Source organism: Lepidothrix coronata, unplaced genomic scaffold (genome assembly GCF_001604755.1).
Source record: "Lepidothrix coronata isolate B3197 unplaced genomic scaffold, Lepidothrix_coronata-1.0 Scaffold87, whole genome shotgun sequence".
Taxonomy (NCBI): domain Eukaryota; kingdom Metazoa; phylum Chordata; class Aves; order Passeriformes; family Pipridae; genus Lepidothrix; species Lepidothrix coronata.
This window is the reverse complement of record NW_016690267.1, coordinates 2,151,564-2,168,623: the sequence shown is the minus strand read 5'-3', so window position 1 is coordinate 2,168,623 and position 17,060 is coordinate 2,151,564. Positions and strand designations below refer to the sequence as shown.

Here is a 17,060-nt window from a genome sequence, read left to right as displayed (position 1 = left end):
GGAGCTGGGAGGTGTTTGGTTGTCAGGACCCAGTGCTCCCACGTCCTGGTTTAGCTGAATCGCTCTGTGCTTGTGCCAGGGCTGGTTCCCTCTTCACTGGGTGTGCAGGGCAATGTTGTGGTGACTGCACTCTCAAGGAGGGCTTTAAAGCCATGTTGTCTTCAAGGCTGCTTAAGAGAAGTTTGTTTCTGGCAGTCTCCTGGGAGCTTTGCAGCTTGACCTGTCAGTAGGAAGTCAGGAACAGATCAGGCCAGAATTTGCTTCCAGACTTTCAAAGCTGTTTTTCAAATTAGGCATAGTTTTGGTTTGGTTTTGATTTTTAAAAAATTGAACTGCAATGCTACCTATTATGTTTTAGTGATAACTGAGTTGTAAAGTCTCTGTACCTTTGAGAGGCAATAAATCAAAATAGTTGCCTTGGCCAGGAACTCTCTGCCTGGCACAAGCCAGAAGTGCCTACACACGTGTTATGTTTGGATAAGCAGTTGAGGGGCAACAGTGATAAAGGTGTGTTAAAAGTTTATGGTTTCAAAAGGGATTTAGAAGTCACTATACCAGGCTTGAGTGGGGAGTTGGTTATTTTATTCCTGCTCCAACAAGCCCCTAAAGATGGCCTGAAGGGAGGAAGCCATAAGGCTCTTACCCAGCCCCAAATAGTAAAAAAAAAAATACAGTTGGGCTGCTGCTACACGTCAGGCAAAGGGAGAACTGGGAATGAGAGCACCTTGTTTACCCAGGAGAACTTGAGATGAAATTTCTCGTCCTTCCTTTGTATCCGTGTGCCTGATGTAAGAGGCGAGTTGGGATGGAAGGTGTGGCAGGATGGAGCTGCTTGGGATGTCTGGGTAATTCATACTCTGTAGCTTGCCTTTACACCTGCATTAATTGCCTTGTTTGGCAGAACTTTTATTATTAAAAGAATACTTTTTTATTAGTATTTTTCCTTGCTTGGTTTAAAATGTGTTTTATGGCTCTGAAGTTGCCGATGCGTCTGGAGTTGATGAGTCTGAACTGCTTGATTTGCATTTTGATTTTTTTTTTTTTTTGGTGGGTCTTTTTTCTTTGAGCCTGTTTTGTTTGTTTTGGTCTCAGCTGCAGTTACAAAAGGAACTTCTTCCTGGTGTAGACCGACAAAACCAAAAAATTACCAAGGGTTTGAAAGGATTTGTTTCTTCACACTCTCTTCAGGCTCTTATTCTGTATATTGTACAGAGCTTTTTCTCTGTCCTGGTGCTGAGTACCAGTGTAGTGTTACCTGTGCACAGAGGAGTCTCCAGTCCTGTCTTTGTCTCCTGTGTTTTATCTTTCCCCTGCTTAATATTTCCAAGAAAACAAAATAAATCACTGTTATGGACAGCTTGCTTGTTGCCTATCAAGGAACTATCTTCTTAATACCATGTGGTTGGTGGCTGGTTTATGTCCTCAGGGTGTTGGTTTACATCCTCTGAACAATGTAGGCTGCCTAGTGCAGCTCTTGTTTATGGACACGGTTCCTACTCTGCATTGGAGACTCCTGTGCTGGTGAAATCCTGGTTCCTTTTTCCTCTTGGCTGTGTCATCACATTCTGTGATAGTCTTGTAGATCCGTGTTTTCCAGCTCTCAGCGTATCCAGAGTTCAGGTGCCTCCCTCATTTGGATTCCAAACATCTTCCAGCTGTCCCACAATACTACTCGTGCACTTCTAATTTTGTCCATTTGACTTCATACTTATCAGCAGTTATGGAAATCTTCCTCTGATGTGGTGCTAATTTCTCCCATGTGCTGTAAGGATGAGTGAGGTATAAAAACCTGGCTAATACAAGTTTCCTCAGCAGGTTCATTGGTGTTCTTTCAAAAAATTATATTAGTAAGTCACAGGAATGTTTGGGTTAGCATTGCATTTCTTATATGTTTAATTATAAGCTTAACAGCATATGGGTATGGTCCTGCACTTGTTTCTTCTAAAAAGCATTTTTAACAAGTTTAAAAGCAGAGTTAATTTGAAAGAAGATGTATTTTCAAGTAAGACACTGTTCATTTCGTGGTTTAAAACTGTATTCTGGAAATGTCTTCCTTTGTTATTCCAAGGAAGTCCTGCCTAAGAGGTGTAACACTGCTGGAAATCATCAGTTTGGTGAATGGGCTCAAGTGTCATGTGGAGCAGAAAAATGCCATCAGTATGATACAGGTTTAGTTCAGGAGGGGCTCTGATGAGTGATCCATGTGAACCCAGCCTGCTGCCCACAGAGGAACAGGGATTAGATGTTTTTTTCCCACCTTTTAAAAACGAAGGAAAAAAAAACCCCAAACCCACCTTTCTAAATCCAGTGGCAGGTGTTTCTAACACAGGAAGGTACCACTGCTGAACCAGGTCTGTTCAACCACGTGCACAGGTGAGCCTGAGCTGTGCTTTGTGCTGTGACATGAGCCCTGGGTGCCCAGCAGCTCATCTGTGTTGCTCATGCTCACTTGTTTGTGAGCTCAGCTGGTGCAGTTGCTTGGTTGTTTTCCAGCTTGGCTAAAGAAAGCCAAAGTCAAATGAAAAGGCAGGTCCTTGGTGCTGCTGAGAAGCTCCCAGGGTCCGTTCTTGGGCACTGTTTGTCGGGTGTGTGTTCTGTCTACTTAGGGCTAACTCACATGTTTAGGCAAGACAGGCTGGTTGAGGGTAGATTTCCAATTTAGATTACAATCTAACTCTGGATGAGCTCAGTGTAATCAGAGTAATTTCAGATTTTCGGGGTAAACAAGCTCTTCACTGAGGAAAGCCCATGAGCCCTGTACATGTCCCCTGTGCTGCTGCTGCTGAAGGAATTGCCTTGTTCCCTTTCTTATGGAGAGGAGGGGAAGCCACATTTTTGCCTGACTTAAACTTTCCGATAGATGAAAAAATAAGGTTATTCCTGGTTTTTGTTTCTCTTCAAGCAAAGCAACTTCTGCAGGTTTTTGTGCTGAGCTGTTAGGTGGATTACTTTGCCTTGAGATGTGATGTTGCAGTTACAGATAATCTTAAGGAGAGAGACATAGGACAGACACAGAAGAGGCATAGCCAAAATCCTCTGAGAGCTGGCACCCTTTGCAGGGTGTGGTGAAGACTGGCTTTTATGTGTGGTGCTAAAGGCCAGGGTGCGACCTCAAAGGAAACCTTCTGATTTGGTTGTAAAATATCTTTTTGGAGGATGGCAAGTGGGTGGAGTGAACTGCTGCATCATGTTTTTATGTCTGACCTGCTTAATAATGTGATTATTAAGGGGGGTTTTTTGCACGTAGAGAGACCAGCTTTCATGGGAGAAAATATTGCAAGGAGAAAGGCAGACAAATGGAAAACTTCACCATTAAAATGGTCAGTCCTGAGTAATTAGATTTAACATGGAAAGCTTATACTTGAAAGACTTAAACCTACATAAGGAAGCTCAGACCAGGAGGAGACTGAATTGACCTTCTGTTTGCATCAAAAGCAGATTTTTTAAGTCTTCTCCTTACTGATGCAAAATCTCCAAGTACTCACTTGCCATTTTGGGGACTGAGTCATCCTTGTGAGTGTGTTTCAGGTTCGGTGCATGTCTTTGCTGGAAGCGTTTGTTGGAGGTACAACTTCATTTTAGAACGCTAATGCTCTCTAGAGAAGGCCAAAACACTGGTGCAGGTAAAGGATATATCATCAAACCCCAATTTTATTACTCGTTGGTTTGGAAGGATGGCTCTGCTACTTCACTATTGAGGTTTGTTGGTGTGGCAATACTGGCAAGGCTTGTGTAGACTAGCCCTTACGGTTAATCTGGAGCAAAATCATTAATTTGGCAAGACAGCTGCTTTCCAAAAGCCGAGTGTCTCCCTTGGCTCCTGCAGTCTGGTTCCTGACACCCTGCTCTGGCTGTGGAAGTAGGTCAGGGAACTGCGTTCGCGGCGCGATGACGTGAGAGCAGGTGAAAGTTTTGTGTTGCAAAGCATCAAACCCTAAGTGTCTGTCTCTTGTTTCCCAGATTTTTAGGTTGCTGCTCACTGTAAATATAAACCTGCTTGAGGTGGCTGTGGTCTGGAGCACTCTCACAGGCACAGTCTTTGCAGACAGGTGTTTGCTTTACCTGTTTAGGTACCAATATACCAGCGCTCTAAGATTAAAGCACTCCAAGGGTTGTGCTGTTGTTCTCTTTATAACTTAGGCCACCATTGTAAAAACACACCAGTTACCTTTTCTTAACAGTTCACAAATAAGGCAGAGATTTTAAAGATAAAAATATTCCCAGAGAATTATGTCTGACTCAGGAAAACAAGCGCTATTGGTGGCAGCTGAGTTCTTTGTTTGAATTTTCATTTTGTTTGCTGTTTGGTCTGTCTGGATTTTTAAAAATTATTATTCCCCTCCTGTAAAATTTCATCTGTAAAATGTAAGAAAACCAAGTTTTCAGACACGTGGACTCTTTTTTCAATGTGCTTGTCATTCATCTTAACTGTCCCACTGTCTGGTGCTGTCACAGGGATTTGGCTATAAGGTTGAAAGGATGATTGTGTTTTTCTTTGTTTTGCTCTTTTAAAATGACAGTAAGTTGGAAGAGCCACCTGAATTTTAACAAGAACTGTGGACAGTCTTAATTTACCTGTTGGTTTGCTTTTTGTTTGTTTGTGGGGGGGGGTTTATTACTGTTTGAATTTGTTTTATGCAATTAGATGTGAATTGTTACTCTGGCAATATCAGCATCTGTCCTTAAGCCCTATTTTAATTTTGAGAATTCACCTTGTTTATATTGCTTACAAATACAGAAGAGGTACTGGAATTTTTTTCCTCGTTCTGCCTTATGTAGTGTCATTTGAGATGACTCATTAGGATTGTATTCCTTAAGTGATGTGGAACAGCAGATTCTAAATTTGTCACACAGACAACATCAAAACACAACATCAACCCAGTTGTTCTGATGCCACTTGCCCAAGGTGTTCTGTTTGCCAAACAGTTTTCCTGAGGAGGTACAAGAGTTTGGGGTGGATGTTGAGCATCTATAGAACACTGTTTATGTTACTGGAAGCAATTTCAGCTTATGGTGACGATCTTAATTAAAAAATGGAAAATATTGGTTTAAACCATGTATGGAGCCAAGCTGTTCAAAATTAAATTACTTGATAGAACAGGATGGAGAAGTTGCCATATTTTATTTCCCCCAGCTCTGTGTGTGTTTCAGTTGTGCTCCACTCCCAGCTCAAGGGTTTTCTGGTTGGCTGGGGAGGTTATTTCCTTCTAAATCTTGATGTTCTGGTCTTCCATCTGAATTAAGGAAGACCGAGGCAGCCTTTTCTGCTGTGGTTTGGCAGCTTGGAGTGCTTTTAAAGTAATTAGGAATGTTGTCCACAGTAGGAAGCTGTCACATGCATGTGTCAGAAGCAGCTGTGCTGCAGCTGGGCCCATCTCTGCACCTTGGGTTGCTGATTGCCACTTCCAGCTTTCAGCCACACAAATCACAGGCTGAGTAAATCACCCTGAGGAAGAGTGTGGTGGAAAGCAAGCATCCTCCTCCTGGGATGCTGACAGATTGGGAAGCCTCTGCTTAAGCATATCTAGTAACTTATTTTCTGAAGTGGAATTTAATAGAGGACCAGGGTTAAATGTTTCTCCATGTGCCCACTCTCTGAACTGGGAGCAAACATGGTTTGAAATGTTCTTGTTCTGTCTGTGTGTATTATGACAAGGGTGCCCAGGCCTCAGTTTGCTGGTGAGATGTGGGTGCAGGTCACAGCTGGTGCTGGGTGATGCAAGAGGAGACAGAGCTCCTTGCCCTCCCATTCCATACCTCCTACTCTTCTCTCCTCATTCAGCTTCTTTCCTTTAGACTCACAGTTTTCTTTCTTACACTTTTCCAGCCCCAAACCTGGTTATAATATGCCCTTGCATCATGTTTTCCCTCCCCTCTTCCCAACAGGCAGTTGCTGTCCTGCAGTGCGTGATGTGAATGACAAGGAGCACCTCCAGCTGCCTTTGGGAATGGCTCCCATGTCAGAGCTCAGAAGTATTTGTACCAAAATAAATAACCTTGTAGCTTATTAACCAACAAATTAAAGTCATGTGACAGATGGATAACTATTGCTTCCCATGACACATGATAGGAGCAAAACTTAGTCTGAACTGGGATGCATTTGCATAAGGTGAATGTTTGCCTTCGTACGAGTGTCTGTAGCTGAAATCGTTTGATTTGTTTTCAAGGTTATTTTCCTGCTTTGACTTTGTGTTTTGGCCCTGCATCAGGGGCTGGGCCCTTTCTTTTCAGATTACCAACTGTTGATGCCTGAAAAAATACACAGTAATTAGAACATCTAGCCTGATAAGACCCAAAAACTCTGAACAACACTTTCTTGTTACCAGGAAGCGTCATTGTAAAGTCCACGCAATGAGGTGATTTAGCTTGGGTGTGTGCAGGTGATGCTAAGATGAAAGATAAATAGCACTAGTCCTTTCCCTAATCTCCCCATTAGTGCTGGCATCAACATGTTTATTATATGCCTTGGGCCTGTTTTAAGCCCCACAGTGTGTTGGACTGTCCAGGTTCTGGGTAGATACTGCTCTGTGTTTGACCATACCAGCTACTCACAGGTACCTGACACATGTGAGATCCAGGTGCCATCCAAGTGCCTCTCTTTTCTGCTGAAGGAAGCCACGTGCTGCAAACCTTGATATATTTTATGTTAAGTGAAAAGAAAAAACAGTTTCATCCCAGGAAACAAGATACTGCTTTCGTTACAAACCAGGAAACCTAAAACTCGCGTGTAAGTGGAGGTCGTAGTAGTAGTAAAATTGAAGTAGTTTGAATAGATTTGAAAATGTGTGAAAAAGCCTTTTACTCTGTGTTGGAATTGAAAAGGCCTCTTACCCTGTGTTATATGCTCTGTAATTCCTTTGGAGTTTGTAGGCAGGAAAAGTGCACATTCCACATGGGCAAGGATGGCTCGAGCTGAGGTACATGTTGATCGTGTTGCTGGAGATGTATATTGGGGTTAGAAATTTTCAACTGACAAGTTGTAAATCAGTGTCTGCTATTGCAGCATGTGCTTTAGTGGGAGTCACCTAATTTTCCTAATCTCCTTCCAAGTGTTAGGAAATAAACAATTTCCTAATCCATACCATGTTGTTGTTGTTATTTGTATTGTAACTTGTGCCGTACAAACACTGAGAGGAGCCGAGCACTGCTGTGAGGTGAGATGTGAAGACAAGACCACAGACATGATTAAGTAAAGGGCTAAAATTACCATCCTTATTCACACTTAAAAATAGCTCCTTACAGACTAAGGTTTTATTTGATGTGAGTTGTAGCTTATTTTGTGAGAAACTAATTTGTTCTGATATGAGTAAGTAAAGCAGAATCTGCCTTGAGCTAAGTCCTATTTATGTGTTAGTGTGAACATGGACAGCAGAACACTGACAAACTGGTCACTTCCAGCTTAGCAAAGCCACAGCTTTTCACATTAAGAAACTAATTCTACCTAAGAATATATTCAAATGAATGTAGAAATGCTTTTAAGGCTTTTGTGTGCTGGGATTTACATATAGATATATAAATATACACAGAGGTAATAAAACAAGTTTTCTGGTCTTTATATAATGTATTCTTCATTGCCTAAAGTGTGGAAAAGAGACATTCAAAATGATCTTTTATTATTTCTCGTGGCTGTTTGCACCAGACTGGTGGACACTGCTCACTTTTGAATGCTTCAAGTTATCTTTCCTGGAAAAAGTGTTTGCACAAACAGCTGATGGAAAGCAAAGTGTCTGCTGTGTTGTTATTATTAGTTCCCCATCTTTTCCCCCAGTCCTTCTCCTTGCTATTCAAAGGCACATCACAGTGCTCCTGGTATTTTTAAAGGAATTGCTCACAAGTGAGGTGTCCACTGATGCAGATGAATATTTAAAGCTCTGCTGAGCAGCACATGAGCTGTTTCCTGCAACTGTGAGCACATGGCTTGGTTACAGCCAGGCATAGCATTAGGCTGATAACATCATAAACTACACAAAATGGTAATGCAGTCCAAATATTTTTGCTGCCAGTGAATATTCTGATCACATCTCCTTACTCTAATTATTTCTTTCTTGGTAAAATGTTTGGGGGTTTTTGTTTTGTTTTGGTTTTTTTTCCACCTTTAGCAAAGCAAATTCTTGTGTTTCATCTGTCAGCAGAGCTGCTGTTCTGTTGGAAGGTCTGAGTGAAGTTTTTGAATGCTTATGATGAATGAGCCGGGATAAAAAATACTTTGGCTCTTTGATGCCCTGGGTGGTTTGCAAGGCTGAAGTGTTTGTTCAGTTTGGAAATGTGATAAGCAGTATCAGAGACCAGACCTACATCCTTTCCATGCTGATTCAAGGGACAGTTTTCACATCACATTGGAAGGTTTTAACATCCCTACTCTAGCTCAGGTGACCCACAGCTACTGTTTGTTTCTTCAGAAACAAATGCAACAGTGCCCAGATTTTTGAGCTTTTCTCTTTTTCTTGTCTCCTCTCTTAGAACAAAATTGAATTACAATCCTCCAAAGGATGATGGCTCAACGTACAAGATTGAACTCGAAGGGATATCTGTTGATATCATGAAAGAGATACTAGATTACATCTTCAGCGGGCAGGTATGGTATTAAAAAGAACTAGACAGCAGCTGGACTGTTTGTCAGAATAACTTGGGTTTTAACACTGTCCTGAAAGATAAACCTGCTGTGGTTTAAAGCTTTATGATGGAACTTCTGCAAAGTGGGGCTATGCATGTGAAGTAAAGGCAGTAAGCTCTGTAGTTGTCTCTGCTCTTCTCGTGCAGCCGGGGAGGACTTTAAAATTTAGAGTCAGTGTCAAATGCTTGTATTAAAATTGGTGGCTGCCTTCAATAACCTGCCTTAAAGCATGCAGTCTGTGTCAGGTGTGAAAGAGAACTGGTTTGGTGGTAGCTGTAGAGATTGAGACCCCATCACTGGCCATTACAGTACATCAGGTGTCCTCCCTCAGTGCCCTTTGTGCCCACCTGTCTGGCCTCTCGTTGCTGCCACTGTGCCCCTTCAGATCTGTGTGCCAGGAGCTTTAGCAGGAATTAAAGTTGGTGTGTCCAGTTTATTTGGAACCAGACTGACATTGCTGAACGAGTTTTAATTTTCAGCAGAAAAAGAAAAGGCAGATGTGGCTTGAAATTCTTTTCTGGACGTGCATTTTTAAAAACATTATTTATGTATTGCAGCAAAACTCATTTTAGGCTCCCAGATGAGATGAACAATTTTATGGTTGGTTTCTTCAGGCGCAAAATTCTGCTCGACACCTTCTGCCAAGCAAATGCCTTTCCATCCCTGTGTTCATTTATAAAGGGGTAGCAGTCATATCAGTTTCTCCTAATTTTTACACTGGCATTAATGCTCCATTTTTCAGCCACTGAGATTGAGGGTAATGAATGCGGGCATGTCATGGAACAAATGAGTGATAGTAGCTATAACTTCTAAATTAATTCTTGCAGATCAGGCTAAATGAAGAAACTATCCAAGATGTGGTACAGGCAGCTGATCTCCTGCTGCTTACAGACTTAAAAACTCTCTGCTGTGAGTTTTTAGAAGGTTGCATAGCTGCTGAGAACTGTATTGGTATTCGGGACTTTGCACTGCACTATTGTTTGCATCATGTTCACTACCTTGCCTCAGAGTATCTGGAAACTCACTTTCGAGATGTCAGCAGCACAGAGGAATTCTTGGAACTGACTCCTCAAAAACTGAAAGAAGTGCTGTCGATGGAAAAGCTCAATGTTGGAAACGAAAGATACGTCTTTGAAGCGGTGATTAGGTGGATTTCTCATGATTCAGATTCCAGAAAGGTCAGGACATCCAAATGTTTGTATTTTGAATGTGGTGCAGATTGGAGTGTTTATTCTAATCAGTGGGAACTTGAAATAGAACTGTTTCTTTCAGGACTAATCTTGCACTTACGGAATTAATTGAATTTTGCCTGGAATGCAGACCATGGGATTGCAGTAAAAGGGTGAAAGCGCTGTGGGTGATACATCATTTGCTGCCTTCATTATTTGATAGGCAATAAGAAATAAAGTACCATTTTGGCATTTGATGATATAATCTTGTTTTCGTGGAGAGAAAGCAAGTAGCATGTTTATGGAGAAATCCTGTGGACTTGATGCATTTTCTTAGTAACATTGTGCTGTATAGTTTATTACTTCCAAATATCAAAAACTCTTAAGTATTTGACAAATACAGAAGCATCTGTGCTTACGGGTGCCTCAGTGGTGTCGTGTAAAAGGTGGGTGATTCCCTGGCATGCCTGTCTCCCCTCAGGTTCACATGAAGGATGTCATGTCAGCAGTGTGGGTGTCGGGCCTGGACGCGGCGTATTTACGGGAGCAGATGATGAGCGAGCCGCTGGTGCGGGAAATCGTCAAGGAGTGCAACAACATCCCGCTGACACCCCCCCAGCAGGGAGAGGCCATGCTGGCCTCCTTCAAGCCCCGGGGCTACTCCGAGTGCATCGTGACTGTTGGGGGGGAGGAACGAGTGTAAGTGTGCAGTGGCATCGCAGGGCTCACAGCTGGTGCCAGAGCCAGCGCCTGGAGTTCATGGCAGTCTGAAAACACAGCGTGGAGAGAGCATGTGCACCTGCTACTCTGTCGTTTAAGTTTGGTTTAGGTTGGTCAGATGCAGCTGAAATACCTCTGGGAGTGATTCAGCAATAAATAGTTATTTTGTTTCTGACATTCAACATGTAGTAAACTAAGGGTAGGATGTGTTGTTTGTTCAGCACAGAACGTTGGAGAAGCACCTTTCTGAAGGTCTGAAAAGCATCTATAACAAAACTTAAATGCAGCCAACGTGTGCTTTTACTGTTTTGTTTATGATAGCCATGGTTCAAAAAAACAAGTCATTAGTGGTGCATCTGAGCTGCCAGATGAAAATTCCTGTTCTGCACAATAATCCCTTTCTCTTTTTGAGTACCCCCTGCAGCAGGGGGGAAGGTTCTGTCCTGTTTAAATAAATTTACCTTTAGATATTAGCTCTTTATAGAAGTGTAGTAAACCACTCAGATAACATTTTGCATATCAGTTTGTGAATAACTTTACTCAAACATTACTAATACACTCTGTGAGTTATTTTTAGCTGTTCAAAGTTCTTAAGAAAGAGTACAGGAAGGTACAGTAGGAGTGAAGTGCAGCTGCTTTTTGTCTCCAGTCTGTACAAACTCAATTTACATGTTTGGTTTGTGGGTCTTCTCCTTACCAGGGCAATGCCACACGTGATGAATATACATGAAAACGTGAACAAACAAATGTGGGACACAAGGTGTTAACAGTGAACTTGTAAAACTCTGTCTTGTCTTTCTGTTTTTGTTTGTTCCCTCCCCACCCTGTGTTCAGATCACGGAAACCAACCTCAGTGATGCGGTGTATGTGTCCTCTTTATGATCCCAATAGACAGCTCTGGATTGAACTTGCTCCTATGAGTATTCCAAGGATCAATCATGGAGTATTGTCAGCAGGTAAAGGGGAACTTTGTATTTTTAAAGTCAATGTTATGAAAACGTACCAGTGCCTCAAAATCTGAGATACAGCTTATAATAATATATTTTCTTTAAGATTGACTGCACTGGGGTTATTTCATGCTTCCCCTTTGTCTGCCCAAAACTGTACTTGATTCTGTGAAAATCCCTGTCATCCGAGTGTCTTAAAATCACTATTCCCGCAACGTTTTGTGGGAATCTGCTACATCTGTCTCTCCAGGAGTATTTCATGTTTTAAGTAAATTCTAGTTGCTGCATCACTGAACATGTTGAACAGTATCTGCAGGGGTAGACTGGAGTCAGATATAAGTATGTGCTTTGCCTTCTCCAGTCCAGTCTGACCTGTGACTGGTGTGAATCTCTCAGTGAATTCCAGGATACAGCTCACCAGTCACGTTGTCTTGCTCAGTGTACAGGTGTGAGTCCTGTTCTTAAGATCATGTTACATTTTGTTTTACAGAGGGATTTTTATTTGTGCTTGGTGGTCAGGATGAAAACAAGGGAACGCTAAGCTCTGGAGAGAAATATGATCCAGACACCAATTCATGGAGTTCCTTACCACCAATGCATGAGGCAAGATCTCTATCTAACTGTTGGGATTTAAGTTTTTACTTTGGCAAAATGTTCCTTTTCTTCTGCAAAATTTTATTCTGAATCTTCAGTCGCATCTTACACATTCGAAATCATGCTGCAGACTGACTTCCTTTTATATCCTGTTGTTGTTCTTGTGGTCTGATGCTGACTGCTGGATCTGGAAAAACTAAACAGTTGGTGAAGAGCTAACTGTAAGATGAACTACAAAATTTCAGGAGTTTCATAATGCATCAGTCATATAGTGTACTTAATGTTCTGCGTGTACTGGCCTTCTAAAACAAGAGAACTCTGAGATGGACAAAGGGATCGGACTGTGCAGAAAACATGGACAGAGGACTGGCCAACATACAGAACTTGGCTTGCACAGACGTACTTAGGTTTGGTTTGAGTTAATGCTTCCTTCTTCATACTTACATTCCATCAGAAAGTTAACAGTTTGTTGTTTGTAAACATATATCCTTAATACACCTGTGGTTTTATCTTTGTAGATCAGCACAGGGTGTTTGTTAAGAAATTGTTTGCCCCAGGATTTTCCTCTTTGCAGCCTCTGGTTGGCAAAGGCTTGTAGTTTTGGCTACATCTGTAGTTATGATGCATTAAGTTTCCTGCTTACTAAGAGTAAGATTATGATTGAGATGTTCCCTGTTTGCTGTGAGACTGAGGGGAGTGTGCCCAAACATACAAAATAGAGGAGCTGCCTTTGCACAGATAATGAGTCTGAGTTTGGCTGCTATAGAGACCTGAAAGCAACAGCTTCATCGTGGAGACCATCACTGTGCAAACTGAAATAGAGCCAAGCTCTGTTCTTACATTTCTGTGTGGTCTCTTTGGCTTCTGCTGCTCTGCTTTTTTTTTTCTTTTAATACCCTTTGTTTAGTTTAGTTGATTAAACTAATAATCTTATGCTGGTGTTTAGGGCTTCACCATTAAAAAAAACCAAACCAAAACAAACCCCAGGCGTAACACCAATAGCACTTTGCAGACAGATATGCTGAAAAATAAGATTGTATTGATTTGTTCACAGTGGCTGTTACGTTTTACAGTGTTGACTTTATTGGTATTCCTTAGGCACGACACAATTTTGGTGTGGTAGAGATTGATGGAATTCTGTATATTCTGGGAGGTGAGGATGGTGAAAGGGAGCTGATCTCTATGGAGAGCTATGATATTTATAGCCGGACCTGGACCAAGCAGCCAGACTTGACCATGGTTAGGAAGGTAAGAACTACATTGTATGGTATTGCAATACTTATGGTTAAACAGGCAATTATATGTATTTATATAAATATATATATTTAAACTTTTTTCTTCAAGTAGAAGCTGTAACAAATAATCTCAAAATGAAAAGAGAGACAGCAGCTTCTTTATTAATATACCAAAAGAAAACTCTGGCTGAGGATTGTTATGCCTGGCATTGTTTGACATGTGCTACAGGCAACCTGAATGCCTGTGTATAGTTAGTTTTGGATATGCTTTTTCTCTTTTCCATAAGATTGGCTGCTATGCAGCTATGAAGAAGAAAATCTATGCAATGGGTGGAGGCTCCTATGGAAAACTCTTTGAATCTGTGGAGTGTTACGACCCCAGGACTCAGCAGTGGACAGCAATCTGTCCTCTCAAAGAGAGGAGGTGAGTGAAAATGGAAGGGGGAACTAGATTGCTGTGTACAGCCTTTTCTAACTCAGATGAGAGGAAATTGTCCTTTAGCTGATGAATCCCTGAAGATGGCCCATGAACTTCCCCATGACTTTCTGAGTCATGGTAGCCTGTAGTTAACTCATGGCTGAGGAAAAGAGAAGCATCCAAGCAATAAATACAAATTTTGTAGAAATGCACTCCTGACGTTACAAGCAATACTTCCTTGATGCAAAATGAAAAGTAGAAATTGTAGTTCAGTTGGAACCTCAGAATTTTTTTCAGAGATAAATACTTTTCTGTTTTATGTGTTCTGAATTAGGTGCTTACAATTCAAATCCATGACACATCTGGTCTTGTTGGATATAAAAGGAATGTGTGTGTGTGTGTATAAATAAAAAAGTAAGAAATGGTGGAAGTTCAGATGGATATGTGAACTGGTTTTGATATATGACATTAATATTTTCTTTTCATTTGGATTTTCAGATTTGGGGCAGTGGCCTGTGGAGTTGCCTCTGAGCTTTATGTCTTTGGTGGAGTCAGGAGTCGTGATGACAGTCAAGCCAGTGAGATGGTGACGTGCAAATCTGAATTTTATCATGATGAGTTCAAAAGGTAACTGGCTGCAGCTCTAAACATGGAAAATACATGCCTTACAGTCTTCTGCTTGTTCCCCCGCTATTGGTCCAGCCCTTAAAAGCATATTAGGTCTGTGCTGTGCTCATTTTATTTTTTATGACCCAGTTTGGCTGTTACTGAAGGTCCATCAGTGGCTTTACCCTCTCACATACCAAGCCTAAAGCCCTGGGCCACCATGCCAGTCTTGAGTGCCCCTGAACAGGACAAGGCCCTTGGTCATACAGGTAGTTTGTGGTTCTTCCCTTGCACTCTGCAATTCCCCCAAGTGCAGGGTACTGCTGCCCCTGCCTGTGCTCATGCCCAAGGCTTCTTCTTCTTCTGAGTGCTTATTAAAGGTGTTTTCCAGCCTAGATGGTTCCATGATTCTATGCAGGAGTGTATGTATGTACAGGGATATTTCTTCATGATCCAGTCTTTTGCAGCTTAGGGAATTCCTAAGGTAGGGATAAGAAATTTCATGCATTTTTGCTCCAAGCATTTAGAGCTGATGTAGGTTTTTGCCCTAGGAAAGACACTATGGATGCTGTACATTCCACAGCCCTCTCTACATCCTGTGTGGCTGATCTCCTTCTCTTTATTTTGAATCTGCTTCCAGTTGCTTCATTTGTTATCTCTTGGCTCTGGTGGTGGAATCCACCTTATTACACGTGGTAACTATTCAAAATGTTACCTTAGGCAGATTTTTTTTTGTGTAGTCACCTTACTCTCCAGTCATAAGACAAGCTTTGGTTCCTTCAGCAACTTTTTTCTTGCATATGACTATAAATTAGATGATTCTCTTTTATAAACTAAATTGAAAAAAAGACTTTGTGGTCAGATGTTTCAAGTCTTGTTGACAGTGGAGAAGATTAGCATGTCTTTATTAGAAGATCAAGACTGATTTATGGCAGTGACCTGTATAAAAGGACACAAAAATAGAATAGTAGATGTAAATTCATTATGTAATTTTCTTGCGAGATGTGGTTGTAAAGAGACTAATTTCTGCATGAAGAGGTCTTCTGTGTTGTTCAAAGTGATGTCTAAACTAGCTATAATCCAATGAGGCTGGAGAAAAACATCCTTTTAAGTGGATATAGGAAGCAGACAGATAAGAGAGGCTATTGCTGCTGATGCTCCCTCGTGTTTTCTAGCCCTGTGGGGGTGGGGAAATGCTAAAAGTTTATTAACATTTTTGAAAGAGGTCTTTGAAAGAAAAAGAATTCTGGAAGGAAGTGCTCTCCTCTCTCCTACTTGCTATTTTTAGCTGATTCACTTGAAATATTTCCAGGCTGATCCTCATGATTCCTCACCAGTGACTGTAAACCTGTCCCACTGGTTGGTAGAGGGTGAGCTGTCATGGATTTTGGAATCCTCGGAGGTTGCAGCCTTGGTGAGTCCGTGGTGCCACCTGCTGCCTGCAGCACCCACACCTGCACAGCGTGTGCTGTGCTTGTGGCCGTGCTCGGGGGCATCCCCGAGGTGTTACAGGATTCAAATAAAACTGTAGTAAAAATCCAGTTGTTCCAGGTCTTGCTCTGCCCCCCGTGCTGGGTGTGTGGAGTGAGGGCTGTGCCGGCGCAGGGGCCGGGAGGGAGCAGCAGGAGGAGCTGCTGGAGGAGGCACAGGGTGAGGGCTGCCCAGATACTCACATTTGCCTTTTTGCTCTGCCACAGCAGGGTCTGAGCCTAGAAATTGAACTCAGCTGAAGTGTGTGCTTGCACTGCAGGCAAGACACGGGTTGTGGGTGTTCCTTTGGAGACTGGGGACCAGGGAAGGCTGGGATGACTCTGCTGGCTGGGGATCGTGCTCCCAACGTTTGGAAGGTCTCGGTTCAGCCCCGGGAGGCACAAGGGGAGCTGTAGCCAGAAGAGGGTGCAGTGTCCCTGTGTTATGTTCCAGCACTCAGCTCCAGGGGTCTGCCACTTATCCCAGGTTTCCCTCAGAGATCTGTGCAGGTGGGTGCCTTTCAGGGGGGCTGTGGCAGGGGCTGTGACACCTGAGCAGTTGTAACTATGTGGAAAAGGGAGAAAATGACCATAAAGGGAATTACCTTCAGACTGCAGTTAGCAAATATTTCTGCCTGCCCAGTGCTGAGACAAAGTATGGTGTTGTCCAGTATTCTTTTCTGAAGTAACATGGCATCTGGAAAATTATCGTAATTTCATTAAAATAGTGTCTCAAAACATGAAATGAAAGCATATTGACTCTCTGGAAAATGTGAGGGTGTTATTTCCTGGGCTGATTGAGAAATAGCAGAAAACAAATCTAAATCACTTACTTCACTCAAAATAAATAATATGCTTAAAATAAATAATATGCTTTTCTTAAGTCTGTGAAAACCTTATGCTAAGTAATGATGTGTGTTTGAGTTTAGCAATTCCACTTGCACATGCTCTGCTGTGCATCAGCACTCAGGAGTAAAGCATGAGTGATGCCATAGACGTTACCACAGGTGGACAATCTCTCTCAGTTCCTTCATGCATAGTTACTGTGATGGATGTACAAGGGCAGGTTCTTCATCTTAAACATTATGCAGCTGCTACAAGGTGATCGATTTATAGTTGAAAAGTGCATTTGTTTCCTCAGCAAGGTTCTGAGACAAATACAAGGTGATTAGTCCCCCTTCAAACCAGCAGCTTCAAAAAGTCATCGTGAAGGATCTGAACCCTCAGACTTCACAGCACACACACTTTTTGTAGTTATGGTGATGGAATAATACTGGAGCTGTCAGAG

The 17,060-nt window shown here is 42.1% G+C and overlaps 1 protein-coding gene across 2 annotated transcripts in view; it reads left to right on the top strand.

Moving 5' to 3' along the window:
* Positions 1 to 17,060, top strand: part of GAN (gigaxonin) — a 40,907-nt gene that overhangs the window by 5,136 nt on the left and 18,711 nt on the right. For both annotated transcript variants that reach the window (XR_001875806.1, XM_017821011.1), the window contains exons 2-9: positions 8,461 to 8,575; positions 9,442 to 9,792; positions 10,265 to 10,482; positions 11,338 to 11,459; positions 11,941 to 12,053; positions 13,143 to 13,292; positions 13,567 to 13,703; positions 14,196 to 14,324. Coding sequence is in view for 1 of the 2 variants with exons in the window: in XM_017821011.1 (XP_017676500.1) it covers positions 8,461 to 8,575; positions 9,442 to 9,792; positions 10,265 to 10,482; positions 11,338 to 11,459; positions 11,941 to 12,053; positions 13,143 to 13,292; positions 13,567 to 13,703; positions 14,196 to 14,324 (1,335 nt within the window). In the remaining variant the exon portion in view is untranslated. The remainder of the gene's footprint in view (positions 1 to 8,460; positions 8,576 to 9,441; positions 9,793 to 10,264; positions 10,483 to 11,337; positions 11,460 to 11,940; positions 12,054 to 13,142; positions 13,293 to 13,566; positions 13,704 to 14,195; positions 14,325 to 17,060) is intronic.